The sequence below is a fragment of the Odocoileus virginianus genome, chromosome 8, assembly GCF_023699985.2.
Source record: "Odocoileus virginianus isolate 20LAN1187 ecotype Illinois chromosome 8, Ovbor_1.2, whole genome shotgun sequence".
In the NCBI taxonomy this organism is placed as follows: domain Eukaryota; kingdom Metazoa; phylum Chordata; class Mammalia; order Artiodactyla; family Cervidae; genus Odocoileus; species Odocoileus virginianus.
Genome location: NC_069681.1, coordinates 72,401,208 through 72,427,031, shown reverse-complemented (window position 1 = coordinate 72,427,031; position 25,824 = coordinate 72,401,208). Strand labels below are relative to the sequence as shown.

General features: G+C 40.8%; 1 protein-coding gene across 2 annotated transcripts; it reads left to right on the top strand.

The window, feature by feature from the left end:
- The first annotated feature begins 1,751 nt into the window (after positions 1 to 1,751).
- On the top strand, positions 1,752 to 22,189 carry MTMR6 (myotubularin related protein 6). 2 transcript variants are annotated; one of them, XM_020902992.2, is made up of 15 exons: positions 1,752 to 1,884; positions 5,466 to 5,582; positions 7,063 to 7,225; positions 8,643 to 8,800; positions 8,977 to 9,105; positions 10,535 to 10,669; positions 11,328 to 11,441; positions 12,769 to 12,901; positions 13,657 to 13,766; positions 14,172 to 14,297; positions 16,776 to 16,825; positions 17,248 to 17,448; positions 17,827 to 17,958; positions 18,054 to 18,180; positions 19,991 to 22,189. In XM_020902992.2, the coding sequence occupies exons 1-15, from the start codon at positions 1,861 to 1,863 to the stop codon at positions 20,249 to 20,251; spliced, it is 1,980 nt and encodes a 659-aa protein (XP_020758651.1). In that variant the 5' UTR covers positions 1,752 to 1,860; the 3' UTR covers positions 20,252 to 22,189. The 2 variants fall into 2 exon arrangements, with proteins under 2 accessions (XP_020758651.1, XP_020758653.1); XM_020902994.2 differs by lacking the exon at positions 11,328 to 11,441 and having other exon boundaries at positions 1,754 to 1,884.
- Positions 22,190 to 25,824: the final 3,635 nt, after the last annotated feature.

Below are 25,824 nucleotides of genomic sequence, written 5' to 3'. Positions count from 1 at the left end.
TTAAGGTAAATTTCCTGCAGTATTCTGGGCACTGGAGTGGTTGAGACTCCTTCTGGTCCTGGCTTCACATAGGTAAAATCTCCCATTGTGCTCACTACCTGAGGTGGGCCCGAGACTTTGACTCCTGGACTTTGGGTGCTGCAAGAGTGTCAAAAGAGGTACTAAATTCACCTGGTTTGGAAATGGCCCTTTGGCAGGAATTTCTGCATCCTGCTTACCTTTCTGCATACACACTTTCCCTTCCATTTTGCACTTGTAAGTCCTCACTCTCTTCTCAGTTATTTGGCACTTTATGGAATTCGATTTTCTATTTTATTTATTCATCCATACATTTATTTTGGCCATGTTGGGAGGCATATGGGATCTTAGCTCCCCCACCAGGGACCAAATCTGCACCACCTGCATTGGAAGGGCAAAATCTTAACTGCTGGGTTGCCAAGGAAGGCCCTTGATTTTCTATTTTAGATATTATTTTACTTTTTTTTTTTTTTAAAAAAAGCACAGACTCACCTCCTAGCCTATCAGATTACCACAAATGAAATTTTAATGGATTTTGAAAAACAAATCAATACTGAACAGTGTTAAGAATATAGACTGTAGAGTCAGACTGTCTGGCTTTACCTCTGAAATCTAGGCTTTATCTGCTGCATGATGTTGGGCATGTTACTTTATTGTATTTCACTCTCCTCATCTTTAAAATGAGAAGGATAATAGTATTTACCCCATAATACAGAGAAAGCACTTGGTACTCTTTCTGTCACCTGGTAATCATTAGTGTTAGTATTGTTACCTCTCTATGAAAACTGAAAAAAGAGAAGATGAGAAATGATAAGAGAGGAGAAGGGGGAGATAGAGTTTTGATGATACATGTATGAAGATGTGAAATGGAGAAAATGACAAAACCTTGGGGGAAAATAATAGGTTTTTACTTGCTTGGACTCATAATTTTTAAGAGATGATATTAAACTGTGGAGATACCATGCTTTACATCACAATCCCATAATACTGGGTGCCGGATTCAGATAAGACTACATAAAATACAGCTGAGTGTCAAAGAATTGATGCTTTTGAACTGTGGTGTTGAAGAAGACTCTTGAGAGTCCCTTGGACTGCAAGGAGATCCAACAATTCCATCCTAAAGGAGATCAGTCCTGAATATTCATTGGAAAGACTGATGCTGAAGCTCAAACTCCAGTACTTTGGCCACCTGATGCGAAGAACTAACTCATTTGAAAAGACCCTGATGATGGGAAAAATTGAAGGCGGGAGGAGAAGGGGACGAGATGAGATGAGATGGTTGGATGACATCATCGACTCAATGGACATGAGTTTAAGTAAACTCCGGGAGTTGGTGATGGACAGGGAGGCCTGGCGTGCTGCAGTCCATGGGGTCGCAAAGAGTCGGACACCACTGAGCGACTGAACTGAGATTCTCGTGAAAGAACTGCAGCTCAGACAAAAGCGGAAGTATCGAGATTTGGTGCCGTCCCCTGATAGGGTATAAAGAGACTCCAGGGACTCCCCGTCTCTCCCTCACCCACCGAATGCTCTGCACGGCCGGTCCCCACGACTTCGTCCACCGGGTAGAAGCGCGGGCCAGTCGCTATGGAGAGGACCACACTCTCCCGGGGATCGGAGAGCCTCCACCGGCAGGGGGCGCCGTGCGTCCCGCCGCGGGCCCGGGGCGAGTCCGCTGCCGCTCTGCGCGCCGCGCCGCGCCCACTCGGCGCTCCGGGGTTTGCGGAAGTGTTTCCAGGAGACGGCTGGTGGGTGGCGCATGCGCGGCGGGCGCGGCGGGCCGGCGGTGGTGCGACCCCGGACGGTGCGGCGGCGGCGGCGGCCCTTGGGCGCCTAGTCGGGATGGAGCACATCCGTACGACCAAGGTGGGTGCACGGCGGCCGCTCGCGGCGGAGGGCCCGGCGGGCCGGGAGGCCCGGGCGGGTTTTCCGTCAGGCGTTGGGCGCCGGGGGCCTGCGGTCAGTCCCGAGGGACCAGCGGCCTTTCCCCCCACCCCGCCCCGGTCACCTGCTCCACCTCACTTTCCCTGGGGTGGCGGTTTCCGGCGCCGCTTCAAGCTCTGGGGTCTGTAGAGTTCAATCAGCTGCACAGACGAGGTCCGGAGAAGGGGAGTGTGACCCCACGTCTTAACGTGTCTGAGGGAAACGCTCTGCCGCTGAGCTCACGAAATCCCTCGCTTCAGTGTTGTGTGTGAAGGGCACTTACTAGGGTTGTGATCCTGGGACAGCTGTGAAAACGGAAGGGGGTGACATCAGAATATCGGCTACTTGCTTGACCGTCGGCAGTGAAGTTCATCTTCAACTTAGGGCTGGGAAGGGGAAAACAAGTCGAGATCAGAAGCATTGAATGGCCCACGCGGAGCTTTTAACAAAATCAGGACAAGGACCCGCTGTGAGCCTCGACTCTCCCTCCGCGTTTTGTCGAAGCCATCAGTCAGTTGTGGTCCATCCTCAAGTTACAGCTCCTGTAGGGAAAAGAGCATCATTTTTTCCCATATTCTTCATCTGTCCCAGGGAGAATGTGAGATGGATATCATTAAAATGTTTCACAAACCTTCCTAAGGTGGATTTATATTAAAGCTTTTTTTTTTTTTTTAAGAAAAACATAGCACATGCTGTATCTAATAAAATTAAAGATGCTAAAAAGTAATCACACTGGGAAAAAAATTTCTCTTTGTATGTTTAAGAGAGGAAAGATAAAGTAACTCTGGAATTCACGTTACTGCCACTTCAAGTTTGAAGATAGAGGGTGCCTAAGTAAAGAGGCAAAGCATTAGAAGGTGCAGAGGTGGAGAAGAGGACTAGCATACACTCAGACCAGGGTCTTGCCCTGGTTTCCAGGTTCCGGGTGTGTGTTAGGTAGTAGCTGTGTGCACCATGACTTCCTCCTGTGCCCAGGTGAACCTCTTCATTGCATGTTTCATCCTGCTGCCCACAGTGTGGAGCACACAATGAAAAAATAGTAAAGAGTGAACTGAACTGAAGCAATCAGAGCAAACCCTACTCAGGATTGGTGAGAGGGGGCAGAATGTTAGAAAATGTTTAGGATCCCTTGGCTTATTTTAAATCTTTTCACCTGAAATTTATGATGACTATATATCTTTGTTTCTATTTCTGTAGTTGTAGCAGCTCTCATGCTGTTAAGCTTCTTGCCCATGACTTTCATTTGGTCTGATGTTTCTCTCTAACTACCAGCTGATGGACTTTAATTATGTCTTGTCTTTTCACAGTGGAACCATACTGGTGGTTTACTAAGGTGTTTTTATGAACTTTATTTAAAGACTAAAAGATTTCTAACTAATTTCTTATTAACGTTACTTTTCAAGTGTGCTGCTTTATTTCTTTGGGTTATTTTTCTAGCTTTAGACCACTCCTGCTCTCTTAAGTGCCTGTGAGTGAACTGCAGTTAAACATATTTCCTAGGTACTGTTACGTGTCAGGCCCACAACAGTGAGCTAGACAGACATTCTTTGAGTTGCTCCGTGAATCGGATATCCCCCTAAATAATAAATTATTCTTAAAAGATTTTTGTTTCTATTTTTTGTTTCCAACTTTTTGTTTCTATTACACATAGCCTTCACCTGGACAGTTAATTTGCTGCAAAAGTAACTGTAAGTATTTGAAAACTAAAAATGAATTGCTTTCAGTTTATTTAGCTGTTTTTACCTGTGTGGTTTAGTCGCGATCAAGAATTGACTGTCAGAATAGTAACTGTGTAACCAGTGATTTGTTCTGTGTTGTTCAGACTGGCTGTATTTGAGAAGTAATAATTACCTTTTATTGAGCAAGGGTATGTCAGAATAGCCAACTCTACAATGTGATTTCAAATATTTACAATTCCCAAATATGTTAATTTATACAAAATAATCACTGATCTTTTACCGCTGCCTTTGGGGACGTTATCTCCATTTACAGATGAGGAGGAAGTCAGCTTCAAGAGTTTAAGCGACCGAGGTAGAGCCTAGATTTGCCTCAATGCTGTCTCACCCACAAACTACACAGTGGCTTTTTCATTGCCTCTCTGCTTTCAGTCTGTTTGTTCAAGTGTATTAATATTAATTCAGAAGTCTTAATAATTCTAAGAGCTTTTTCTTCCCGCAAACAACTTCTTGACATAAGTAAATAAAGAAATAGTATTGTCTTTTGTACTGTTTTAGTCATTTTTAAAAAATTGCTTACTAACCAGAGATGTATCAGATAAAGTATTTTAGCTGACTGCTAATTAGATGGCTTTATAGTTCTAAAATTTAGGATCAGATGTATTATCCTATTTTGGTCACATTTGGCCTACTAACTGTATAGTGTCAATAAAGACATCAAGTCTGAATTTGCATTTCTGAAAGTGCATTTCAAGGCTGTATTTGTGAGCAGTGCAGCAGCTGTCTCTTACTTTGAGCTCTAACTTTGTCCTAAGGAGAGTCTTGCCAGGAAACAAAGGGAACTGTGCGGAAACAGTCCTTTTATATGCATCCTCTTTCCGCAGCCAGGCCCCAGTGTTTCGGCTGACATCATATGTTGATGCCAAATGGTGTTGTGCTGCTTGTTGTGAATGGAACGTTACAGAATGGAATGGGAGGACTTTCCTTGGTGCTCTGTATATGAAAGACCACTTCCTAGAGCTGGTTAAAGAATGGAATATCCCTTGAAAATCTGATCCCACTGAGGCTCAAATTGAGTTATTTCAAAAGTGATGCTTTCTTCTTAGCTTGCTACGTGCCCCCATTTTTTTTGTAAATGCATGTGCAAAGGTTATTACTAAAAACACAGATCATTTGCTTGAGTAGCGTTGATACTTTATAATAACCTTTATTTCCATGTATATGCGTTAGTTCTCTTTTCTTTAGAGCATTTTGCTTTAATTGCTGCAGGAAATAAGACAGATGAGCTTTAAATCCAGGTATCACTGTTGGCTGACCAGAGTGTCCTTTTTCAGCTGATTCTCACACAGTTAAGGAGGAGTCAACAGTAGTTTGATCCCATTGTTTTAAAGATGTTTATGTTTTGATGAGAAGTGTGTGGTATAATAAAGTTAGATTTTTATTTAAGGAAGAAATAGTCCTGAGCAGTGATAGTTTACTTTCCTAACCCTGGATAATAACCTTATTTATTTCTTGACTTGCCAACGTACAAAATACATTGACTCTTGGATACAAAAATATGTTTTTGCTTATTTATACCACACCCCTCCTCCCTGATTCCCTTTCCTATTTATGTTAAATTTCTTACAGAGTTTTTCTCTATAGGCTGTATTTGTTGCTGTAAGTAATATCAATGTTGTTGGTGGCTTATATATCACCCAAGATATATGAAATTTAACTTTCAACCTTAAGTAATCTCATCTTTTTGAACAGAAGGAGGAAGCAGTTTGAAACTGTAATTTAAGTACTGAAATAAAAAGAAGAATTTATATGACTTTGTAATGAGAAATAACACTTTCTCTTTTTCAGGTTGAGCAAGTGAAGCTACTTGACCGGTTCAGTACCAGCAACAAGTCGTTAACAGGAACGCTGTATCTCACAGCCACACATCTGCTCTTCATAGATGCTCATCAGAAAGAAACCTGGGTGAGGCGGGCCTGCGCTGCACTGTAATTACAGTAATGGACTTGCGCCTTGTTTTCTCTGAACATGTGCAAAACAATGCTCCTGTTAGCTGGCTGTCTTAACTGAGGAAATTTCAGTCACGTGATTACATCTGCCCTCCTCTTTAAATAAAACAGTGGTGTCACTGGAGTGAGTGGCATTCTTTCTCAGTGGTGAATTGTAAGTGAAGGCCAGAAAGAGCACTTGAAGTTCCCAGGTGAAGAGTTAGAGCTGCCTCATCCCAGTAGGTCGGGGCAGCGCAGTGTTATGTGAAGGAGCTTGTGTGGGAGGAGCCGAAAGACGGCTGTTGTCACCACGACTTAGGGATGTGGGGGGACTTGAATTGAGGCAGGGGAATGGGGAATAGCATGACTAGACAGCTTTTTTTATAATTGCCTTTTATTTTTTTAACTTATTTGATTTTATCTTTAAAAATCATATTGAAGTATTGTTGATTTACAATCTTGTGTTTGTTTCTGTCATCCAACAAAGTGACTCAGCTTTATGTTTACATACATATATATATCCTTTTCCATTATGATTTTTTACAGGATATTGAATATAGTTCCCCGTGCTATACAGTGGGACCTTGTTGTTTATCCATCCTATATGTAAATAGTTTGCATCTGCTAGTTCCAGACTCCCACTTCTTTCCACCCCTACCTCTCTGCCCCCTTGGCAAACACAAACTTGTTTTCTATGTCTGTGAACCTATTTTTGTTTTGTGGGTATGTTGACTTTTATCATATTTTAGATTCCACATGTAAATAGCATATGGTATTTGCCTTTCTCTTTTTAGCTTACTTAGTATGATAGTCTCTAGGTCTATCTGTGTTGCTGCAAATGGCATTATTTTATTCTTTTTTATGGCTGAGTAATGTTCCATTGTATAAAGCGTATCTTTATCCATTCATCTGTCGATGGACATTTCAGTTGTTTCCGTGTCTTGGCTATGGTGAATAGTGCTGCTGTGAACATAAAGTGCTTGTGTCTTTTCGAATTGTAGTTTTGTCTGGGTATGTGCCCAGGAGTGGCATTGCTGGGTCATATGTCAACTGTTTAATTGCTTTTCAATGGTCACTCCTCTGCCTTGTAGAAGATGGCTTAGAGAAGGTCAAGAGTGGCTATGGAGAGAGCCTGCGGAGGCTCTTTGCAGTAGCTCAGGTGGGACCAGTGGAGACGTTGCACCCAGGGCCATGACGGTGGAGATGGAGAGAAGGGGACAGGGTACAGAGATGTTTCTAGGGCCCTGTTCTCAAGCTCTGATTACGTGTAGAACAGCTACAGTGGTAGGGAGCTATCAGGCATGTTTCTGGCACGGGCATTTGGTCGTTTAAAAGCTTAAGTGTGTAACCTTGGAGACTCTTTGAAGAGGCATTTCTAACATTTCTGCTCTCTGGCAGAGTAAGATGCTGAGTGCTTTGAAGGTATGACGATAAGCGAATGTTTTCTTGTGCTGTAGATACTGCACCACCATATTGCCTCCGTGGAGAAGCTCGCTCTGACGACTTCCGGGTGCCCCCTGGTGATCCAGTGCAAGAACTTCCGGACTGTGCACTTCATCGTTCCCAGAGAGAGAGACTGCCACGATATTTACAACTCTCTGCTGCAGCTGTCAAAGCAAGGTGCTGTTCTTCAAGACCAAAGCTTACTTCTCAATTGACGTGGATTCTCTAAGCTGCTTTTTAAATATCTCATTATTGTTATTTTGTACTTTAAGTTACTCTTAAGGTCATGTGCACTCTATTCCAAAAAATTTGGCCTATAAATAGTTAGAAACTTCTTAATTATAAAACTGGTTTCCAAAGAAGGTATTATTGTTCAGTCGCTCATTCATGCCTGACTCTTTGTGACTCCATGGACTGTAGTTCACCAGGTTCCTCTGTCCATGGGATTCTCCAGGCAAGAATAATGGAGTGAGTTGCCATGCCCTCCTCCAGCGAATCTTCCTGACCTAGGGATCACACCTGAGTCTCCTGCATTGACAGGCAGATTCTTTACCACTGGGCCACCAGGGAAGCCCACAGAAGGGGTGATAATAAGGAAAGTGTGAAACATTTAAAACCACTGAAAAACCATAGATTTATGTGGACGTTTTCAAAGTCTGTTGATCACCTGAAGCACAGATTTTTTTTTTTAAGTGGGTATCTCACAACCGAGAGAAATGACGTGGAAATTGATTCCTAATTAAGTTAAGGGCAGTCAGCCTCCTCTGATAGCAGTGGGTTAGTACATACAATCCAGGGGAGTGGAGCCTGAGGGGTTGACCTCTTCTTTAGCAGAGGTGGCAGTGAGGGTGTGACACACCCTAAGGAGGAATCACATCACTGCTTATGCCCTGGGGTCTGCTGGCTTCCTTCCAGGACATGCTGGACTCTGTCGCTCTCTCCTAGAGGTGAAGCACACCGATTCCTGAATGTTCCGTTGTGTGGAACGCCTGGGTGGCAGTGGTCTGGGAGCGGGTCCACGCTCATTCCCCTCTCCCAGCCCTGGAAGCCTGTGCCGTTGACCCCAGTGTCCCCAGGGCAGCCACGTCTTATAGCAGGGGTGGCCCTGTGACTCTGGGGCTTGGCCTTGTTCAGGAGGAAGTGGTCTCTTGAGCTCTACACAGCCTTTGCTGGTGTGGGTCCACACTGTCCCGTTGGTGGGGTGTGTGCTGCCTCAGGTTCTGCATGCCACCTCTGGCTTTCCACTAAGTGCACACTGGGCTTCCAGTTCACATCTCATTTGGGGAATGTCTACTTGTATCTTTAAAATTTTACTTTGAGAAAAAGGAAATATTGCAGTGTAGTATTTAATGTGTGTGTATTGTTTACTAGCTCTTGCTGATTTTATAAGCTGAATCTCAGATCAATATGTGTGCCTTTAGGTATAATCATCCATTTCAAAGAACTGAAGTATTAAGTTGTAGTATGTTCAGATGTTAGCTGTCTCTTTGAAGATTTTTTAAATAGAGAGATAAAACTGAAAAATTACTCTCATTTGTAGTGTCCTAAGTCCTAAAAGTTGCCTCTTAACATTCATGTGTTTTGTATACCGTAGCAAAATACGAAGACCTCTATGCGTTCTCTTATAATCCCAAACAAAACGACGCCGAAAGACTGCAGGGATGGGAACTCATTGACCTCGCCGAGGAGTATCAGAGGATGGGAGTGCCCAATTCCAACTGGCAGCTGTCTGACGCCAACCGAGACTACAAGGTACCCATCTCCCTTTCTGGAGGTTCTCAGAATACAAGGTACTGGGGTCAGGGACCATCAGAGCAGTAACTTTTACTGTTCTTGCATTTAGTGAGTTTTAGAGATTTTTAAAGGTGATTTTTAACCTGGTTCTAGAACTGTGAGTAGAATCATTGCGTTTTGTTTGATTTTTACAGATCTGTGAAACTTACCCCAGAGAACTGTATGTGCCCCGAATAGCAAGCAAACCAATAATTGTTGGTAGTTCCAAGTTCCGGAGCAAGGGGAGGTTTCCTGTTCTCTCCTACTACCACCAGAGTAAGGAGGTAGGGAGTTGCTCTGACCTTATTAGTGGGGTACAAGTCCCTGCAGGTCTAGGTGTCCAAAAGAATACCCATCTCTACACTTGGAGGGCACCATCAGCGTTGCCGATAGAGAAGTGCTGACCTTTCCCTTAATTATGTTTCTGAAATTTTGAAACAAAATTATCCTGAAATATGGAAACTTTCATATTTGTCACCTTCCTCCCCTCACCTTTATTGGAATTTTAGTCAGGTTTTAGAAGGGAGCAAGAGGTAAAAAATAAAACTGTAAACAGAAGTCCTCATCAACTTTTCACAGAAAAGTCATAGGGGTTTTATCACTCTGATTATAGCATTTGTTTGACATACCCATGTTTGTGTACATTTTTTTAATTGGAAAACTGGGCTGAACTTAACAAATACAGAAAATGGGTCTGAAAAAAAACCTCAGGCAATCCTTATTTTCTTCTACTATTTTCTTAATTTCCATGATCTTATTCTGTGTGTGAGTTTAAACTGTGTGAATGTGAATTTACGTGTACTTTTTTCCCTCATGATACTGTAATTGTAATGTTTGGGTAGGGTCAAGTTGGAGTTACTAAGAATGAGGTTGGAGAAAAAGTATATGGGTCTAAATCTTAGAAATCTTTTTTAAGACTTTAAACAACAGTAAATAATCCAACACACATGGCTTATTATAGATATTTTTGCCCTCTTAGATTGACTGTATTTTAACCAAATTTGAATTCAAACTTATTTTTCTCATAAGTCTCATTATATATAAACATCAGTGATTTCTAATTAGATATCGGCATGACTTTGGAAGGTAAAAGTTCAAATGTTGCTGTTTTTAAAAATTCTGTTCTACATTTATTGACTAATTTACTTACTTGAACTTGAAAGAATCTTGTAACGCAGAGCACAGAATGCAGGTATCTGGTTAGGTTACCTGATAGGGAATCAAACAGTTGTTACTTCTTAGGACCAAAGATTTTGGTTGGTTTTTTTTTTTTCCATCAAACTCTTGAGTAAGGAGGTATTCAGATTTCTTAGTAGAAGAGAGTATTGAGAAAACTTAGGTAAATGTCAATATGTTGGAAAGTATTTAGCACAAATAGGATTTCCAAGTTGAAAATGAAAGTATTAATCGCTCAGTCATGTCCGACTCTTTGCAACCCAGAATCTTCTGTCCGTGGACTTCTGCAGGCAAGAACACTGAAGTGGGTTGCCATTTCTGTCTCAAGGGGATCTTCCCAAACCACGGATTGAACCTAGGTCCCTGCATTGCAGGCAGATTCTTTACCATCTGAGTCACCGGGAAATCTAATCGTCCTGTCAGCTTTTAAACAGATTGCACATTTAATTTTAACTGTGGGTTTTTTCTTTTAAGCATGTTTTCAAGATGTGTTATAGACTTCGCTGGATAACCTGCTTTCTCTCTTTCTATAACTAGGCTGCCATTTGTCGCTGTAGTCAGCCGCTGTCAGGGTTCAGTGCCCGGTGCCTCGAAGATGAACACTTACTTCAGGCCATCAGCAAGGCCAACCCAGCCAACCGCTACATGTACGTCATGGACACCAGACCCAGAGTATGTGTCCAGTACAGCCTGGCAGTTCACTGTCTCTGCTGATTCAGTTAGTGGGAGCCGGGCACTGTGTCCATGTTGAACATGCTGAATCCTAGTTTTAAATGAACCAAGGCTAAGGAAGTCAATCTTTTACAGGATACCAACTTAGGAGACCCAGTTCCCAGTAACCCAGGTGGTGATTTTTTATGTCTTCTGATATATGTACAAGTTTAGGAAAGCTGAATTTTATATTGGGAGCTCTAGATGGTATATCAGCATTATGTTATTGTGAAGTATGTTGTGAAAATTAAAAATTCTCACTACTTTTCTTTTCATCGAATTTTTAATTGGCAAAACACTGTGTTAAAACGATGTTCCTTAATATGGAATATTCAGGAAAATAAGGAAAATAGACAGTGAGCTAACTTAAGAAACATTGAACTAGAGAAATGAACTAGTGAACTAGTTGAACGTTGAACAATGAACTAGTGAACAATAAACAGTTGTTCTGTTAGGTATCTATCATGTCAAGATAAATTTTTATCTTTGGGACAAATGTCCGAATCCCTTTATCCTTTTGTCAATGCAGTAAAACAACCAATTCATGTAGGATCCTGAAACTAAAATAATTAAAATCCTCAACAGTAATAGCTAACATTACTTTTAATTTTTATTGTAGCATCGTGTGCAGAGCTGGTGGGCTACACAAAAGGACATTGGCAGAATTATAGTGAGGATTTCTTCAAAAATCTGGAATGATGAGAAAATAAGAGAAAGCGATGAGAAAAAGCGAGTGAGCGATACAAAACACAATTTTAGGCAGCTTTGTTGAAAGGAATCATAGCTGTTTTAGAAGTAATTCTCATCATTATGCAGTTTTACAAAAGATAATGGAGAAAAAGAAGATAAGAGTAATTTGTGTAAATTAAGTATTAAAAGTTAGAGATTGATAGTTTGATAATCTTTGTTTAACAAAAAAAAGACTTTCTTAGAAGTCAAGAGTGTTGGTGTTACCTCTTGTAAAAAAAATTTTGGTTTACTTCCTAGTATAATTTGAGTAGCTTAATTGCATTGCACTATTTTTAGGTAATATTAGATATAAAGGATGACTGTAATTTAACACTTTCTGAACATGAGGTCTGAGGGTGATTTGTTTCTCAGGCCCTAATATCTCATATAATTGATGTCTCACAAAAAATGTATATCTTTATTTGATTGTTGTGTTTTACTAGTTAAACCTGAGTACCAATAATGTGGAAGCATTTTTTAAATATCTAAGTCTTGCTTTAGTTATCATAGATCCCGAATTACCAGTGAGTCAGTAGACAATGTAACTGTACTTCTTACCAACCTGAGCCCCAGTCCACTGCAAGAAAAGCAGTTTTTTCTTCCAGTTTAGGTTCTGTTTCATCCAACTCCTTAAGACTATTGACAAATATCATAACATACCATAGGAAATCCCAGTGTCAAAGAATTAAACATGCCAGATATTAACCTCTGAGAGCATTTGCTCTAATAACCTAAGACCATGGGCCCATAGGCGGCCTTCTCTGCCTAGAAATTGGGCTGTTTTGGGCCCAGTTCTTGGCATGTATCAGGCTAGCTCACTGCATGCTGTGTGGTGCACTGTGTGATCTGATCCCAGTGACCTGACCCGTGTTTCAGCTGTGCTTCAGGGTCTCTGGCTTTCTGAGTGGTCAGGTGCTCCAGGCTTGTTCTGAAGTGAGTCTGAAAGTTCATTCTGTAACAGCTCTGCTCAACCCTGAATTGTGTAGAGTTTAGATGGGAGATAATTCTTTTATAAATTTTGAAATATTACAAACATATGGAAGACTGACTAAATACACATGTGAATCAGTTTCATGAATTATGTGTAGGGAATTTCTTGTCTGATCCTTACGTAGCAAGCGTGTTATTACTTTATAGGATCCTCTGTACTTTGAATAAATATAGATGATACTTTTCAATTATTAAAAAATGGTAGCACATTCAATTTTGATGAGTTCCTTTAAACTCTGCTAGCTAAAAGGTGGTTTATTTAGTGTTTTCGTAATATTTGGTAAATTAAGTTAAAAGAGAAAGGCAATTTGTCTCTAAATTTCTAAAATTTAAAATTTTAGCTGAATGCAATGGCCAACAGAGCAGCTGGAAAAGGTTATGAAAATGAAGACAACTATTCTAACATTAGATTTCAGTTTGTTGGAATTGAAAATATCCATGTCATGCGGTCCAGCCTTCAGAAATTACTGGAAGGTACGATTATTGCATGCCTTCTAGGCAGCTTTGTCCAACAGAAACAATGCTTGTCACAGTATAAAATTTAAAGTTACATACTTAAAAATATTTTAGTAGTTAACATTCAGACATGTAAAAAGAACAATTGAAATAAATTTTAATAATGTAATTAAGCTAATATATTAAAAACATTATGCTAACATGTAATCAGTATAAAAAATTAGTAAAATATGTTTTGGTTTTTTTCTCTTTAAGTCCTATAAATTAGCTAGGGTGTCTTTTACACTTGCAACACATCTTAGTTTGGAATACTCACATTTCAGGTGTTTAATAGCGATATTTCAGTAGTGGCTACTATATATTGGGGTGGTATAATTCTAATGGTTTTACAAAAAAATGCTATTGTTTAGATATTTTCATCAGTCAGTACCATGAAGATTTAATATATAACAATGTTCTGTTTAAATATTAGGCTATCTTTCCAGTCCTGATATGGAATTTAAAAAATTAAAATATCAGACTTTTTAATTAAACGCTTGTGTTGCAGATTTTTTTAAAAGGGACATTGGAACATATTTTTTCTTTTCAAAGCCCAAGGAGTGACAGAAAAACAAACCCCAAAATCCATTAATGAACCTTTAATAGCATGTCTCCATGTATGAAGAGTCTAGCCTGTTTGTTGTGTCTTCTTCTCCAGCTGGCTCCCTGGGGGTGTCTTGAATAGAAGTGGGGACTCAGGCTCCTACCTAACTGGACTGTCTCTCCCCTTGCAGTCAACGGTACCAAAGGGCTTTCCGTCAACGATTTCTACTCTGGTCTGGAGAGCTCAGGATGGCTTCGCCACATCAAAGCTGTGATGGACGCTGCGATCTTCTTAGCCAAAGTAATGCTTTACCACTCATATTCAATCGTGGTCTTTCCGTGGTTCGGGAGGAACAGGGTTCATTCTGTGGGGTGCTTGTATCCTTCCCAGTCAGATCGCTGTTACTACATTCTGTTTCTATAGTGAGATTTACTTTAATTGGAGCTTTAAAAATATCATATAGCAGTTAATATAGGAGCTTCAAAAGAAATTCCCCAGCACTTTGAAATGACATTTTTGTCTGTTTTTTGTTTGTTTTGTGTTTTGTCTTGTTTTTTGGAGATTATGCTCTGACAGCATTATCACTGCAACCCTAGCTCTTCTTCATAAAGCATACCTGCTAATCTGGTTTTTGAGTAAGTAGACCTTACTGACTTACCTAAAATGTGTCCTGGTAAAATCAAAGTGTGTGGTCTGTCTTTTCAGGCAATCGCGGCTGAGAGCGCGAGTGTGCTGGTGCACTGCTCTGACGGCTGGGACAGGACCTCGCAGGTCTGCTCCCTGGGCTCTCTCCTGCTGGATCCCTATTACAGGACGATCAGAGGGTTCATGGTAAGGGCTTGCTTGGCCAGGTCAGTGGAGACAAGCAGGAGTCATTTTGATGTTTACATCTAAAGAGCAGGGTACACCTGGGCTCCAGCTGGTGGAGGGCCAGCTGGTAATGTCCTGTAACACACAGGACAACCCTTCAGCAGAGGGGCACCTGGCCCAAAATGTCCGCGGTGCTGAGGCTGAGAAACCCTGTGTTAGACGAATTTCCTCTTGTGCCATCTCTTTGACAGAAAGTTTTAAACTTTTTTTTTCTCCTGCAAAGTATTGCAATAGAAGTATTCAGCATTTCTCCCTCGTTTTTAATCTCACAAATGTAAATAATGTAGTAAGACAAGACATAGGTAAGAGTACTTATAAATTATATTCCAGAGGAAACTTTGTATTTAACACACTTTCATTTCTCAGTCGTAGGTACACGTTAAGTGTTAAGTGTTACTTGCTCAGTCTTGTCTGACTCTTTGCAACCTCATGAACTGTAGCTCGCCAGGCTCCTCTGTCTATGGGATTCTTTAGGCAAGAATACTGGAGTAGGTTGCCATTCCCTTCTCCAGGGGATCTTCCCGACCCAGGAATCGAACTCATGTCTCCTGCATAGCAGGCAGATTCTTTACCTTCTAAGCCACTAGGGAAGCCCAGGTACACATTAGGAAGCTTGTTTTAAATCTGAAGAGACAGTTTATAGTTGGACAGATTTTGTTTTGTGGCCTTAAAACCCTGGCTCCTGGATTTTATTTACCTTTTTAACATATGATCAGATTAACTCATGTTTTCAAACTTTTCATCTTAACTCAGGGCAGGTACATAAGTGAAAAGCTGGTGAACAGTTTTCCTTGGTTTAGAATTACTCCACACAGTGCCAGCTTAGCAGGGGAAGGTTGGACACCCCCAGATCCCTTTCAGAATCGTTGTGTTTGTGGCGCCAACTTATTGAATCAGGGACAGGCCACGTGGAAGTGCTGCTGATAAAGTGCAGTTCCGCTTGCCTCCAGCATGTGAGACAAGATGTTTCCTTGGCCGTGTTTCGCTTTCGTTGTCTTGATGTCCAGATGAACTCAAGCAGTGACCAGTGCCTGTGTGAGAGCCTCCCAGACCAATTACCAGTGAGAACTAAAGCGTGGCTCCTGCAAAGGCCTGCAGGCTGTGTGAGGGGTGGGCCGGGTGCAGAAGAGCGGAGTGGGCTACAGGCCTGAGGAAGAAAAGTGTGGCATCTGGACTTCACCCTCCCTGGGTGGTGAGAGCTGTTAAATGCAGGAAGAGTAACGTGCTCAGAACTGTTTTTAAAAGAATGGTTTGATGTCTTGAAGGTAGAGGAGTGGGGATGGAGGCTTGAAGACTTGCTGGAAGCTGTTAGGATGGCTTACGGAGAAAAGAGGGCAGAGCTAAGGCAGTGCCACACAGATGGATGGAGGAGAGGGTGCTGGGTCCACCTCCAGGGAGGTCAAGACAGTAGCGTAAGAGCTGTTCTGGGACTGGAGGTAGTGCCAGAGACGAGTCCTCCTCTAGGATGGTGTGCAGGCTCAGGGCTCAGGTGCAGGATGGATTGTGCCATTCTGCTCTTCACTTGGACAGCAGAGGATGAGTTTAGTGAGAAGGGTACTGAGTTAAGTTTCAGAGGTGGGTGTGTCAGAGGGTGGCAAGGAGCCCACGGTAAAATCCGGGGCTGCAGGCGGAAGAACAGGTGCTGGGAGTTGTGGGGCATGAATGTAGGGAAGCCGGGATCTGAGCCTGGGCACTGTGATGTCAGGTTCTTCGCCTTACCCTCGAGTGCTGTAGCCTCTTGGAGAGATTCAGGACAGAGAGGAGCTGAAAGTGACAACTTTAACAGCGAAAAGGATGTACTTGGTGATTATATAATGAGATTAGAAAGTATGTTAAATACTACAAAGATAATATTGTTGTGATTAGACCAAAAATAATTAGAAGCCTATTATTTTAATAGAGTTGTAATAGAGAAAACATACAGAGTTCATTCAAGAGGTTAGATATCAACATTTGAATTTGAATATAAACTTTTCCATTATTTTTTCTTTTTTTTAAGTATCAATATTATGGAAATGATGTACAGTAAGCCAAAAGATTTAAACCATCCACCCCTGTCTACCACTCAGTAACCACTGGTAACCTCCTGGTTTGCATTTTCCTAACCTTTTTCTGTACATATATCATCATCACTCATACAAAATGCAGTAGTGTTTTATAACATGCTTTCCACTTAAAATATAATATTTAAATGCAGCTGAAAAAAAATAAACTTAAGTCATAAGACTACTATACTTCTTTTTATGAATCATTTTCATTTTCTGTTAGGCCAACCTGTAATTCAGGTTCTTGCTGGTTTTTGCCTATAATTTAAACAGTTTTATTTGCCACCATAAGTTTAAAAAGTAATGTGTTTTTAAGATGACAGGATTGAATCCATTCTAAACAAAAAAGGAATTGAAGGGGGTTGTAAAATGGATTTTACTTTTTCTCATTAAGGTTTTAATAGAAAAAGATTGGATCTCCTTTGGACATAAGTTTTCAGAGAGGTAAGTCACAATGTACATTCAGGTATTTTGTAAAATTAATACAACTAGTTTAGATGACCAGAATGTTCTGGTTCTTCATGATGGGAAATGAGAGTGGTGTGGGTTTTTGTATGAAAACCGATTTAATTTTTTTTACAAGTCTCATACTTTCATGAATTCTCATGGCAGTTTAATTACCTTCCTTTTTGTCTGGATTGTAGTGGTTAGAATGTAATAGATCCTTTAAAACTGTGGTTGAAAAACTCATAAATTGTTTCAATAGAAACATGACAGGTTTTAGGGGTTTTTTTAATGCCAATATAACAATGTTTTAGGACTTTTTTTTTTTCTGGATGGGGGGATATGTATTTAAATTTAACAGTACCCAAACAATTGACCTCTTCCAGTGGCATTTTCAAAAGCTTATACTTTCTGGGGGGTAGGTGTGGCCATTTGGATGGTGACCCAAAGGAAGTCTCGCCGGTGTTTACTCAGTTCTTGGAGTGTGTCTGGCATTTGACTGAACAGTTTCCACAAGCCTTCGAGTTCAATGAAGCGTTTCTTCTTCAGATCCATGAACATATTCATTCATGCCAGTTTGGAAACTTTATTGGAAATTGTCAGAAGGAAAGAGAAGAACTCAAGTAAGACAGTTGTTTGAAATGGGCTTTTTTTTTCCTATTTAGCTGAGGTCTAACATAAATTGTAGTTGAACTTAAACTATCTTGACAATATGATATAGAACTGGGTCTTAACATGAATATTTTGCTGTCAGTATTTCTGCAGCTGAGTAAGCTCTGAGCACCCCTCACACTCTTGGCTAATGGTTAAAAATTTGTTTTGAAGTGTGGTGTGTGTGCAGACAAGTATGTATAACCTAAGTGTGAAAAATTCAGAGGTGAGGTTAGACTGTGACTAAAAGAAAAAGGGGAAATTAAACCTATGTGGGAAATGATTACCTGCTTTATAGGAGAGTATCAGCATCTCTGGGAAAGGTCTTCATGTTTTTCTCATCACATCAGGTTGAAGGAGAAGACATACTCCCTGTGGCCATTTCTTCTGGATGACCAGAAGAAGTACCTCAATCCTCTCTACGGTTCCCAGTCTCAGAAATCGGCAGTTCTGGAGCCAAATACAGTGTCTTTCAATTTTAAGTAAGGTGGCATTATTGAAATACTTAATTATACTCAATTTTTCTCAATTTGTTGAAAAAAAAATTTTCTATTTTTTGTCTGTTTTTGTCATAAAGGTTTTGGAGAAACATGTTCCACCAGTTTGATCGAACATTGCATCCTAGGCAGTCTGTATTTAATATAATTATGAACATGAATGAGCAGAATAAGCAGTTAGAGACAGATATCAAGGACTTAGAATCTGTAAGTATTCTGAAGCATCTTGTGTGATGTATTTGGAATATTGAGTCAGTTTATTTCCTTACTTGTGCTCTCAGTATAAATCAGTATATATAGAAATCTCACGAGTACCTGTGGTTGCTTCAAAATCAGATCTCCTCTGCCTTGAAAGGTTGGTTCAAATCGCATTTTCTGATTTTTAAAATATATTCAAATATTTGAAGTATATAGGCAAAAGAGATATAATGAATATTAGGGTATTCACCACCTAGCTTTGTGAGATTTTAGCATTTGTTGTATTTGATCGAGATCTTTCCTGTTTCTCTCTGAAGAAAAGGAGCATTACTGATCTCTTTGCAGAGCCTGCGAGCCACTGCTACGTCCTCCCACCCGCTCTCACTGCACTGAGCCTGGTGTTGGTCCCTCCTGCCCATGTTTTTATACTTCCGCTATATATGCTTGTATTCACAAACAATTTATCACAAGCTTTTGTTTGGTTTAATATATTATTTTTATTATGTATTGAGAAAACACAGAAGAAAACAGTTTTCTGTAAAGGGCAGCAAACTACACGATTGCCCAGTCCCTTCACTCCGCTTCAGGAACCACACATTTTAAAACTATACAAAGGCTGTCACACTGTCATGCTTCACCTTGCTCTGCATTGTTCTGAAATTTGTCCATGTTGGTACGTGTACCTTTAGTTCATCTGTTTCCTCGGTGACTACTGCCTGATATTCTCTTGTATGACTGTGGCACAGTCTGTCAGTTCGGCTTCACTAGACATTTCAATTATTCGCAGTTTTGGATTTCTGTCACAACAGGTGAAGTTGGATGACTTTTCATGTTTTTGTTGGCTATTTGGTTTTTCCCCTTCTGCATGCGAATGGCCCGTTCAAACCTGTACTCATTACTCTGTTGGCGTATTTGCCTTTTTCTTACCAGTTTCTAAGAATTCTTTATATACTAGACACTAATTCTTATTTAGTTAAATATATCACTAATGGCTTTGTCCAGTTTTTGTTTTTTCCATTTTCTTGATGGTGTGTTTTGTATAGATACTGTGAATTTTAATATATTCAAATTCACCAGTCTTTGTTTTACGCCTTTTTTAATATCTTTTTTAAGAAATCCTTCCCCACCCTAAAACATTTCTTTACCATTATATATAGCCAAAAAGGATCAGTAAGCACATGTTTTAAAAAAGCCTAACCAGTTGTTATATCTCAGTGAGACAGTCCTGTCTGCCTTTTAGGCAGGACTGTTGCTGGTCGGCTCTCAGATAAGGAGGCCATGACCGTGTGAGTGACCTGTCGGAGAGGCCCCAGTTTTAGGTGGCACAGGAGGGTTATCTGGAGATCAGTCCGAGGATCTGGGGAGTGTGAACTCTGCCAACGAATTCTTTTAAAATCTATTAAAATAAAAAACTCTGTCGTGTTCTAGCACCTCTTGTGCGCGCATAACAGACCCATGCAGACTCACCACAAAGCTCATCAGGCCAGCAGATCTTCAGCTAAATGAGTGTGTGTGTCACATTGTACAGCTGGGATTTCAGGGAGACCGTCTCATACATATTTCTTACACTGTAAAATGCTTACTTTTTATCCTTTCTAGGAAATGTATGTGCTTTTCAAATATGAAGGTCTAATGACCCTCTTCGGATTCTCAGTCCTGTCTCACCTACACTAGATTTTAGTTTTTTGAGATTTAATTTTGCATTCTACATAAACAGAGCATTTGCAAAAGCAGGATCTTTTTCTAGCTTTTATCTAGTATATATTGAACGTGTGGAGTGTGCAGCTCATAATTTCTTTTAAATTTGGCTTTGTTCTAGCAAATTAAGCAACGTAAAAATAAGCAAACAGATGGAATTCTCAGCAAGGAGTTGTTAAATTCAGTCCGTCCTGAATCACCCGCCCTCAAAGCCACCCTGAGTCTCAAGGAGCAGACTCTGCTGCCTGTGAACGATGTTCTTCGAACTATAGAGGGCAGTAGCCCTGCAGATAACCGCTACAGCGAGTATGCAGACGAGTTTTCCAAAGCCGAGCCTGCGGTGGTCAGCCTGGAGTATGGCGTGGCCAGGATGACCTGCTAGGCTCGAAGAGGGCTTTCTGGAGAGGGCTTTCTGGCTGCCTGTGGTGCGATTATTGTGAGGGTGGTCTGTGTGCGTGACGCAAGGAATTTGCCTAATAATGATCTTAGGGTTTAATAGGTTAATCGTTGAAGTCAGGGTGACAACTACTCTTGTGAGAGAAGTCAGTTTAATTGCATTTCTAGCAAGGAATGAATGACTTTCATTTCTGTAAGAAGCAGGTGATATATTGGCCAATGTACTCCAGACACAGTTTGTACTGTATACTAGTAAAGTGACCTGTCTATATGATTTACATGTTAATTGCAGCCAAACATGAATAGCTTTCCATAAGTATAATTTGATTGCCAGAAGACTCAACTGACAAAGCCGTCCTTCACTTAATAATTCACATGGCATGTACTTTCAATTATGTAACTATGAATGTTTGCAAATGTTGCCTATCAGTGGTGTTTATTGTTGAAGTGCCATGAAAAATATTTCTAAGAAAGCCTTAAAACCTCAGTTTACTCATTAATCATTACATCACTCTTAGGTTTTATAGCCGAGAGCAATGGTTTGTTCTGTTTTGCTTGATCAGCCTGGTTGTGTTTGTGAGGGGTTGCTCTCACACCCGCAAGAGCTGTAGGCGCTATGGAGACATGGTCAAGGGACACTGCCAAACTCAGGTGTGACTGGTCCCACTTCTGGAGTCAAAACAACCAAACTGGCAGTTTAATTCTGGTTACTATTTGTTTAGTGCTACATTTCATGACTTATTATTCATAGCTTCAATTGTTGATTTCTTGTGCTTACATTTGATCGTCTTTTCTGAATGGATTCCTGCATCCTATTGATTCTTATTTTGTGATTGGCCTTATTCCTTGGATAACTGTGTGAGTTTACAAAGCTAAAGCTCTCAATTGTTATTAGAAACAATGAATAGTACATATATGTATATTTGCAAACTGTTTTATCTCTCAATGAATTGTTCTTCCTAGAATAAGTTTTCAATTTACTCAAGAATCTTTGGGTTTAAAAAAGGGAGTACAGATAGTTCAGGTTTTGCTTGGTTGCATGAGTTTTTCTCTGTGACACATTTTTTTTCTTCTCTGTTTTCATAGAAGAGAAAAAAGGAAAATTAAAGGTAATGTTTAACAAAAAAACTCAATGCTGGGAAGAATTTCATTTTGCCATGTTACAGTAACTGTTTATTCTCTGTACTAGTACATATCATTAAAGTACAAGAAAAAGAAAACATAAAAGAAAATTATTTTCAATTGACAGTATCACCCAGCTGGCTTTAAAATGGAAAATTCAACGTGGGTGACACAAGCTGTGATTCAGGGGTACTGGGAAATCTGCATAGGATCCCTTCTGCTTCTTTTTATTATACCTACATCTGTTATATTGATTTTAAACATAAATATCTTTTTCAAATGGAAAAACAGGCTTTATTGTATGAGCTTATCTAATCCTATTTTTTAAGTGCTTTTCTGTAATGCATTATGTAATAAGAAAAATACTTGTTTTTTAACAGTAATAGAAACACACTGTAACGTATAGTCTGGGATTTAGCCAAGTCTGTTTCCATATTTGAGCCCTGGGATGAGAAACTTAATCTCTGTGACCGTAGAAGGGAAGCTGTTGTGCCTTGTTACCTGGTTCCAGTTGCTGACTGTGGTTTTGGGATCTTCCACAGCACCCTTCCTATCTTCAGCTCTTTGGCTTATTGTTTTCATCTTCAACTTGAGGCATATATATGTGTGTTCATGTGCTCACATGTGGACTGAGAAATCCATTAACATCCTAAGTGACCCACAGGGTGTGTGTTGATGAAAAGTAGATTGTGTATATGTTTTAAAAGATTGGATTTGTATTCAGTGTGTTTGGGAGTGTATAGCATGTACATTATTACATATATTATTTAAAGGTAATTAAATGCTCATGTTTTCCATTGAATTTTTTTTTTTTTAAAACAAATGGGATCTAGTTGTGGTAGGTTTTTTCCCTCACTTAGGCAAAATGACCTGCATATAACACAATCATCACAGTGTAAGGTTTGAGCATTTCACTTTTCAAAAGTGAATGTTGATAAATAGTAACATATAGAAATCATTTCCAAAATACTTAAAATAAGCATAGAGGGCTGAAAGGTTCAGCAGATACAGTTGATAATGTCACTGCATTTTCCTTTCGATCCTGTCACTTCCTGATGTCACATCAGTGTTTTACTGCGCCCTTCTCAACGTCAATGGAAGGTGGTATCCAGTGGGTGTGTTTCTTCAAGGGGCAGGGTCTTCCCCAGAGGCCAACCTGCATGTAATCAGAAAGAAGAAGGTGCCTGACAGAGAAGCGTGTGACTTTATATGAGGGTGTTTCGAGCAGGTTGGTTAGGCTAGAAGTAGCTTGGGAAATCTTCACTAAATAGAGATGGATGGAAGGCCTTTTTTTTTCCAGTTTGTTTGGTGGGGTAGCAGGGCAGGGGGTAGTTAACCTCAATTTTTTTTTTTTTTTAAAGACCATTATTTTTCTGGCAGTTTTAGGTTCACAGCAGAACTGGAGGGGAAGTCCAGAGATTTTCTGTATTCCCTGTGCCCTACACGTGCACAGCTTCCTGCATCGTCAGCATCCCCACCAGATGGCACATTTGTTAGGACTATGAGACACTGACACATTGTAATGACCCCAAGTCCACAGTTTACCTTAGGGTTCATCTCGGTATCATATCCTGTGGATCGGGACAAATGTATGTATTGACCTTTATAATGTCACACAGAGCAGTCTCACTGCCCTAGAAGTCCTCTGTGCTCCGCCCATTCATCCCCACCTCCCCCCAGCACTCAGCAGCTACCCTTCTTTTTACTGTGTCCAGAGTGTGGCCGTTTCCAGAATGTCATACAGCAGGAGTCCTACAGTGCGTAACCTTCCAGTTGGCTACAGAGTCACTCACTTAGTTGTGTGCAGTTAAGGTTTTTTTTTCTTTTTTTTTCCATGGCTTGGTAGCTCATTTCTTTTTAGCACTGAGTAATATTCCATCGTCTGGATGGGCCACAGGTTATTTATCCATTCGCCTACTGTAGAACATTTGGGTTGCTTTCCAAATTTCAGCAGTTAGGAATAAAGCTGCTGTGAACATCTGCATCTGTGTTCAGGTTTCTGTGTGGGTGAGAACCCAGGAGCGTGTCCGCTGGCTTGTAGGGGAGGAGCGCGCCCAGTGTTGCAAGAACCTGCAGGTCGGTCTTCCAGAGAGACTGTACTGCATCTGCATTCCCACCAGCAAGGATTTCTGCATTCTGCATGTGGGAGTCTGCATTCCCACCGGCAATGCTTGAGGCTTCCTGCCGCTTCCCACCCTGCCCAGTACGTGGCGTTGTCAGTGATCCAGACAGTGGCCTTCCTGTAGGTGTGTAGCCAGTGGGTTTTGCTTTTCTCCCCCTTGTGCAGAAGGTCAGCTTTGGAATACTGGACATTTTCCAGCTGGCTCCCAGGTGAGACGAAATGCCTGCTGTCCCCTGCAGTGCTCTGCAAAGCAGTTGCAGACTGACGTTGGTCCATTTTCGTTCCCCAGGCTTGAGCTGCATTGGCTTTTCTGTGTAGTAATCCAGCTGGCATTAGCATATCTTGCTTAAATGTCTACATTCTAAGTAAAATGTAGAACCTATTTTTAAAAACATGTCCCTTTACCTATATGGAAGGGGCTTCCCAGGTGGCACTAGTGGTAAAGAACCTGCCTGCCAAGGCAGGAGACATGAGAGACATATTTGATCCCTGGGTCGGGAAGATCCCTTGGGAGGATGGCAAGGCAACCCACTTCAATATTCTTGTCTGGAGAATCCATGGACAGAGGAGTCTGGTGGACCAGAGTCCATAGGGCCACAAAGAGTTGGACATGACTGAAGCAACTTAGCACACGTGCACATGTATGGGAAAAGAATCTAAAAATAAGTGGATATATGTATATGTATAACTGAGTCACTGTGCTATACAGCAGAGACTAACAACATTGTAAATCAACTGTACTCCAATAAAAATTAAAACCAAAACCAAAGGTCACTATAAGCTTTAAGAACCTATACTAGAAAAAAGCCTGTTATTTAGAATGACTTATTATCTCAAAAAAAGTATATACTTTTCGCTGGCCATCTTATAAAATAAAAACATGAATTTCTGCCATTTTTATAAATAATGTTAATGCTACTCATCACTGAACAAGTAGAATATCCTTTTGCACTGCACCTTCTATAAAATAGTGGAATGTGTAGCTAAAAGCCACTTTCAGAATCTAGTTTGTTGACTCCTAACGCCTTGGCTTTGAGCTCCTGATTCAGCAAGTGTGGGTTGGGACTGTGGAGTTAAAAACATTTATATATCAATAAAGCATTTTAAAATGCTTTGGAGATTGTGATGCAAAATGGTAGGAGAATCCCACTCTGAGGAGCACTGCCCTAAATCACCTACCCTGATCCTCAGGCAATCTTTCTCATTACTGAAAGAAAAACTGAACTGCTCTTATACAAAGGGCAGTAGACTGGGGACGTCTTACTTCTTAAACTTCCGTGTGTGACTGCATGGGTGAGAGTGAGGCCTTTGTTCTGAGCCACTGAGAGTTTGGGCACCTTGTTACTGTAGATGACCTGGCCCTTCAGGAACAGCGAGACCACGGACACACCGAAGAAGAGAGTGAGTCTAATTCCATCTGAAGACCGCTTCCTCACCGTCCCCAGATGGCCTTTTACTTACGATGCTTGCACTCACGTCCAGTAACAAATCAGGTGGTGCTTTTGGCTGGAGCTCTTTTGTCTCCACCTCAGACAGTCGCCTGACCTTTGCCCCTTGGCACTGATGCTTTGAACCAGAGCAGGTGTGAAGTACCACTCTGCCCTTGTCCAACTGTTCCCCCAGGTGTAGTTCAGCTCGCTTCTCCATCAGCTGTACCTCCTGTAAAGTAGGCACGAGGTGAGATTCAGATTAAGCATTTTAGGAAGGGTGCTGTGCACTGCATATTGAATCCCTCTGGAGGGTATAGCATCAGACTGTCAGCCGTGCTGATGCTGAATTTGGTCTCTTGGTTGATCTCTCCAACATAAAGGTGCACTTTACCCCTCTGGATTTAGCAGATGCTCTGCAGGATATGGATATCCCATTCTCTAACAACTTATCCGTTAATATTTGCCTGAATCAGTTATTTCATTGCATGATCACAAAACAGTGATTTTTATTTTTTTAATTTAATTTTTACCCAAATTTTTAATTTTTATTTTTAATTTATTTTTACCCAAATAGTTCAAAATGTGTGTATTTGTGTGTAAATATATATATACATCTTAGGTGTGGTTAATATATCATTGCATTGGACTTGCCACATCATACATGCTCGGTAGTCATATGTTCCCGCTGTCTGGGGCAACAAAAACCTAACCAGTGGGGTCTTGCTCGCCCAGATCTGTTCCTCTGTTTACTTTCCCAAAGCTTCACAGATTAAATTGGTCGCTTTCCTGCCCTCTGTTGGTAAATAATTACCCAACTGCAAGCTTGTACACAAGACATTTCCTGCAGATAGGTGTAAATCCTGGAGCCTTCAGTTTGTGCAATCA

Coding starts and splice junctions, on each gene's coding strand:
- MTMR6 (XM_020902992.2), top strand. CDS start 1,861: ATGGAGCACATCCGTACGACCAAG. Junction 10,670..11,327: donor TCATGGACACCAGACCCAGA/GTATGTGTCCAG, acceptor TTTTTATTGTAG/CATCGTGTGCAGAGCTGGTG. Junction 13,767..14,171: donor CTGCGATCTTCTTAGCCAAA/GTAATGCTTTAC, acceptor CTGTCTTTTCAG/GCAATCGCGGCTGAGAGCGC.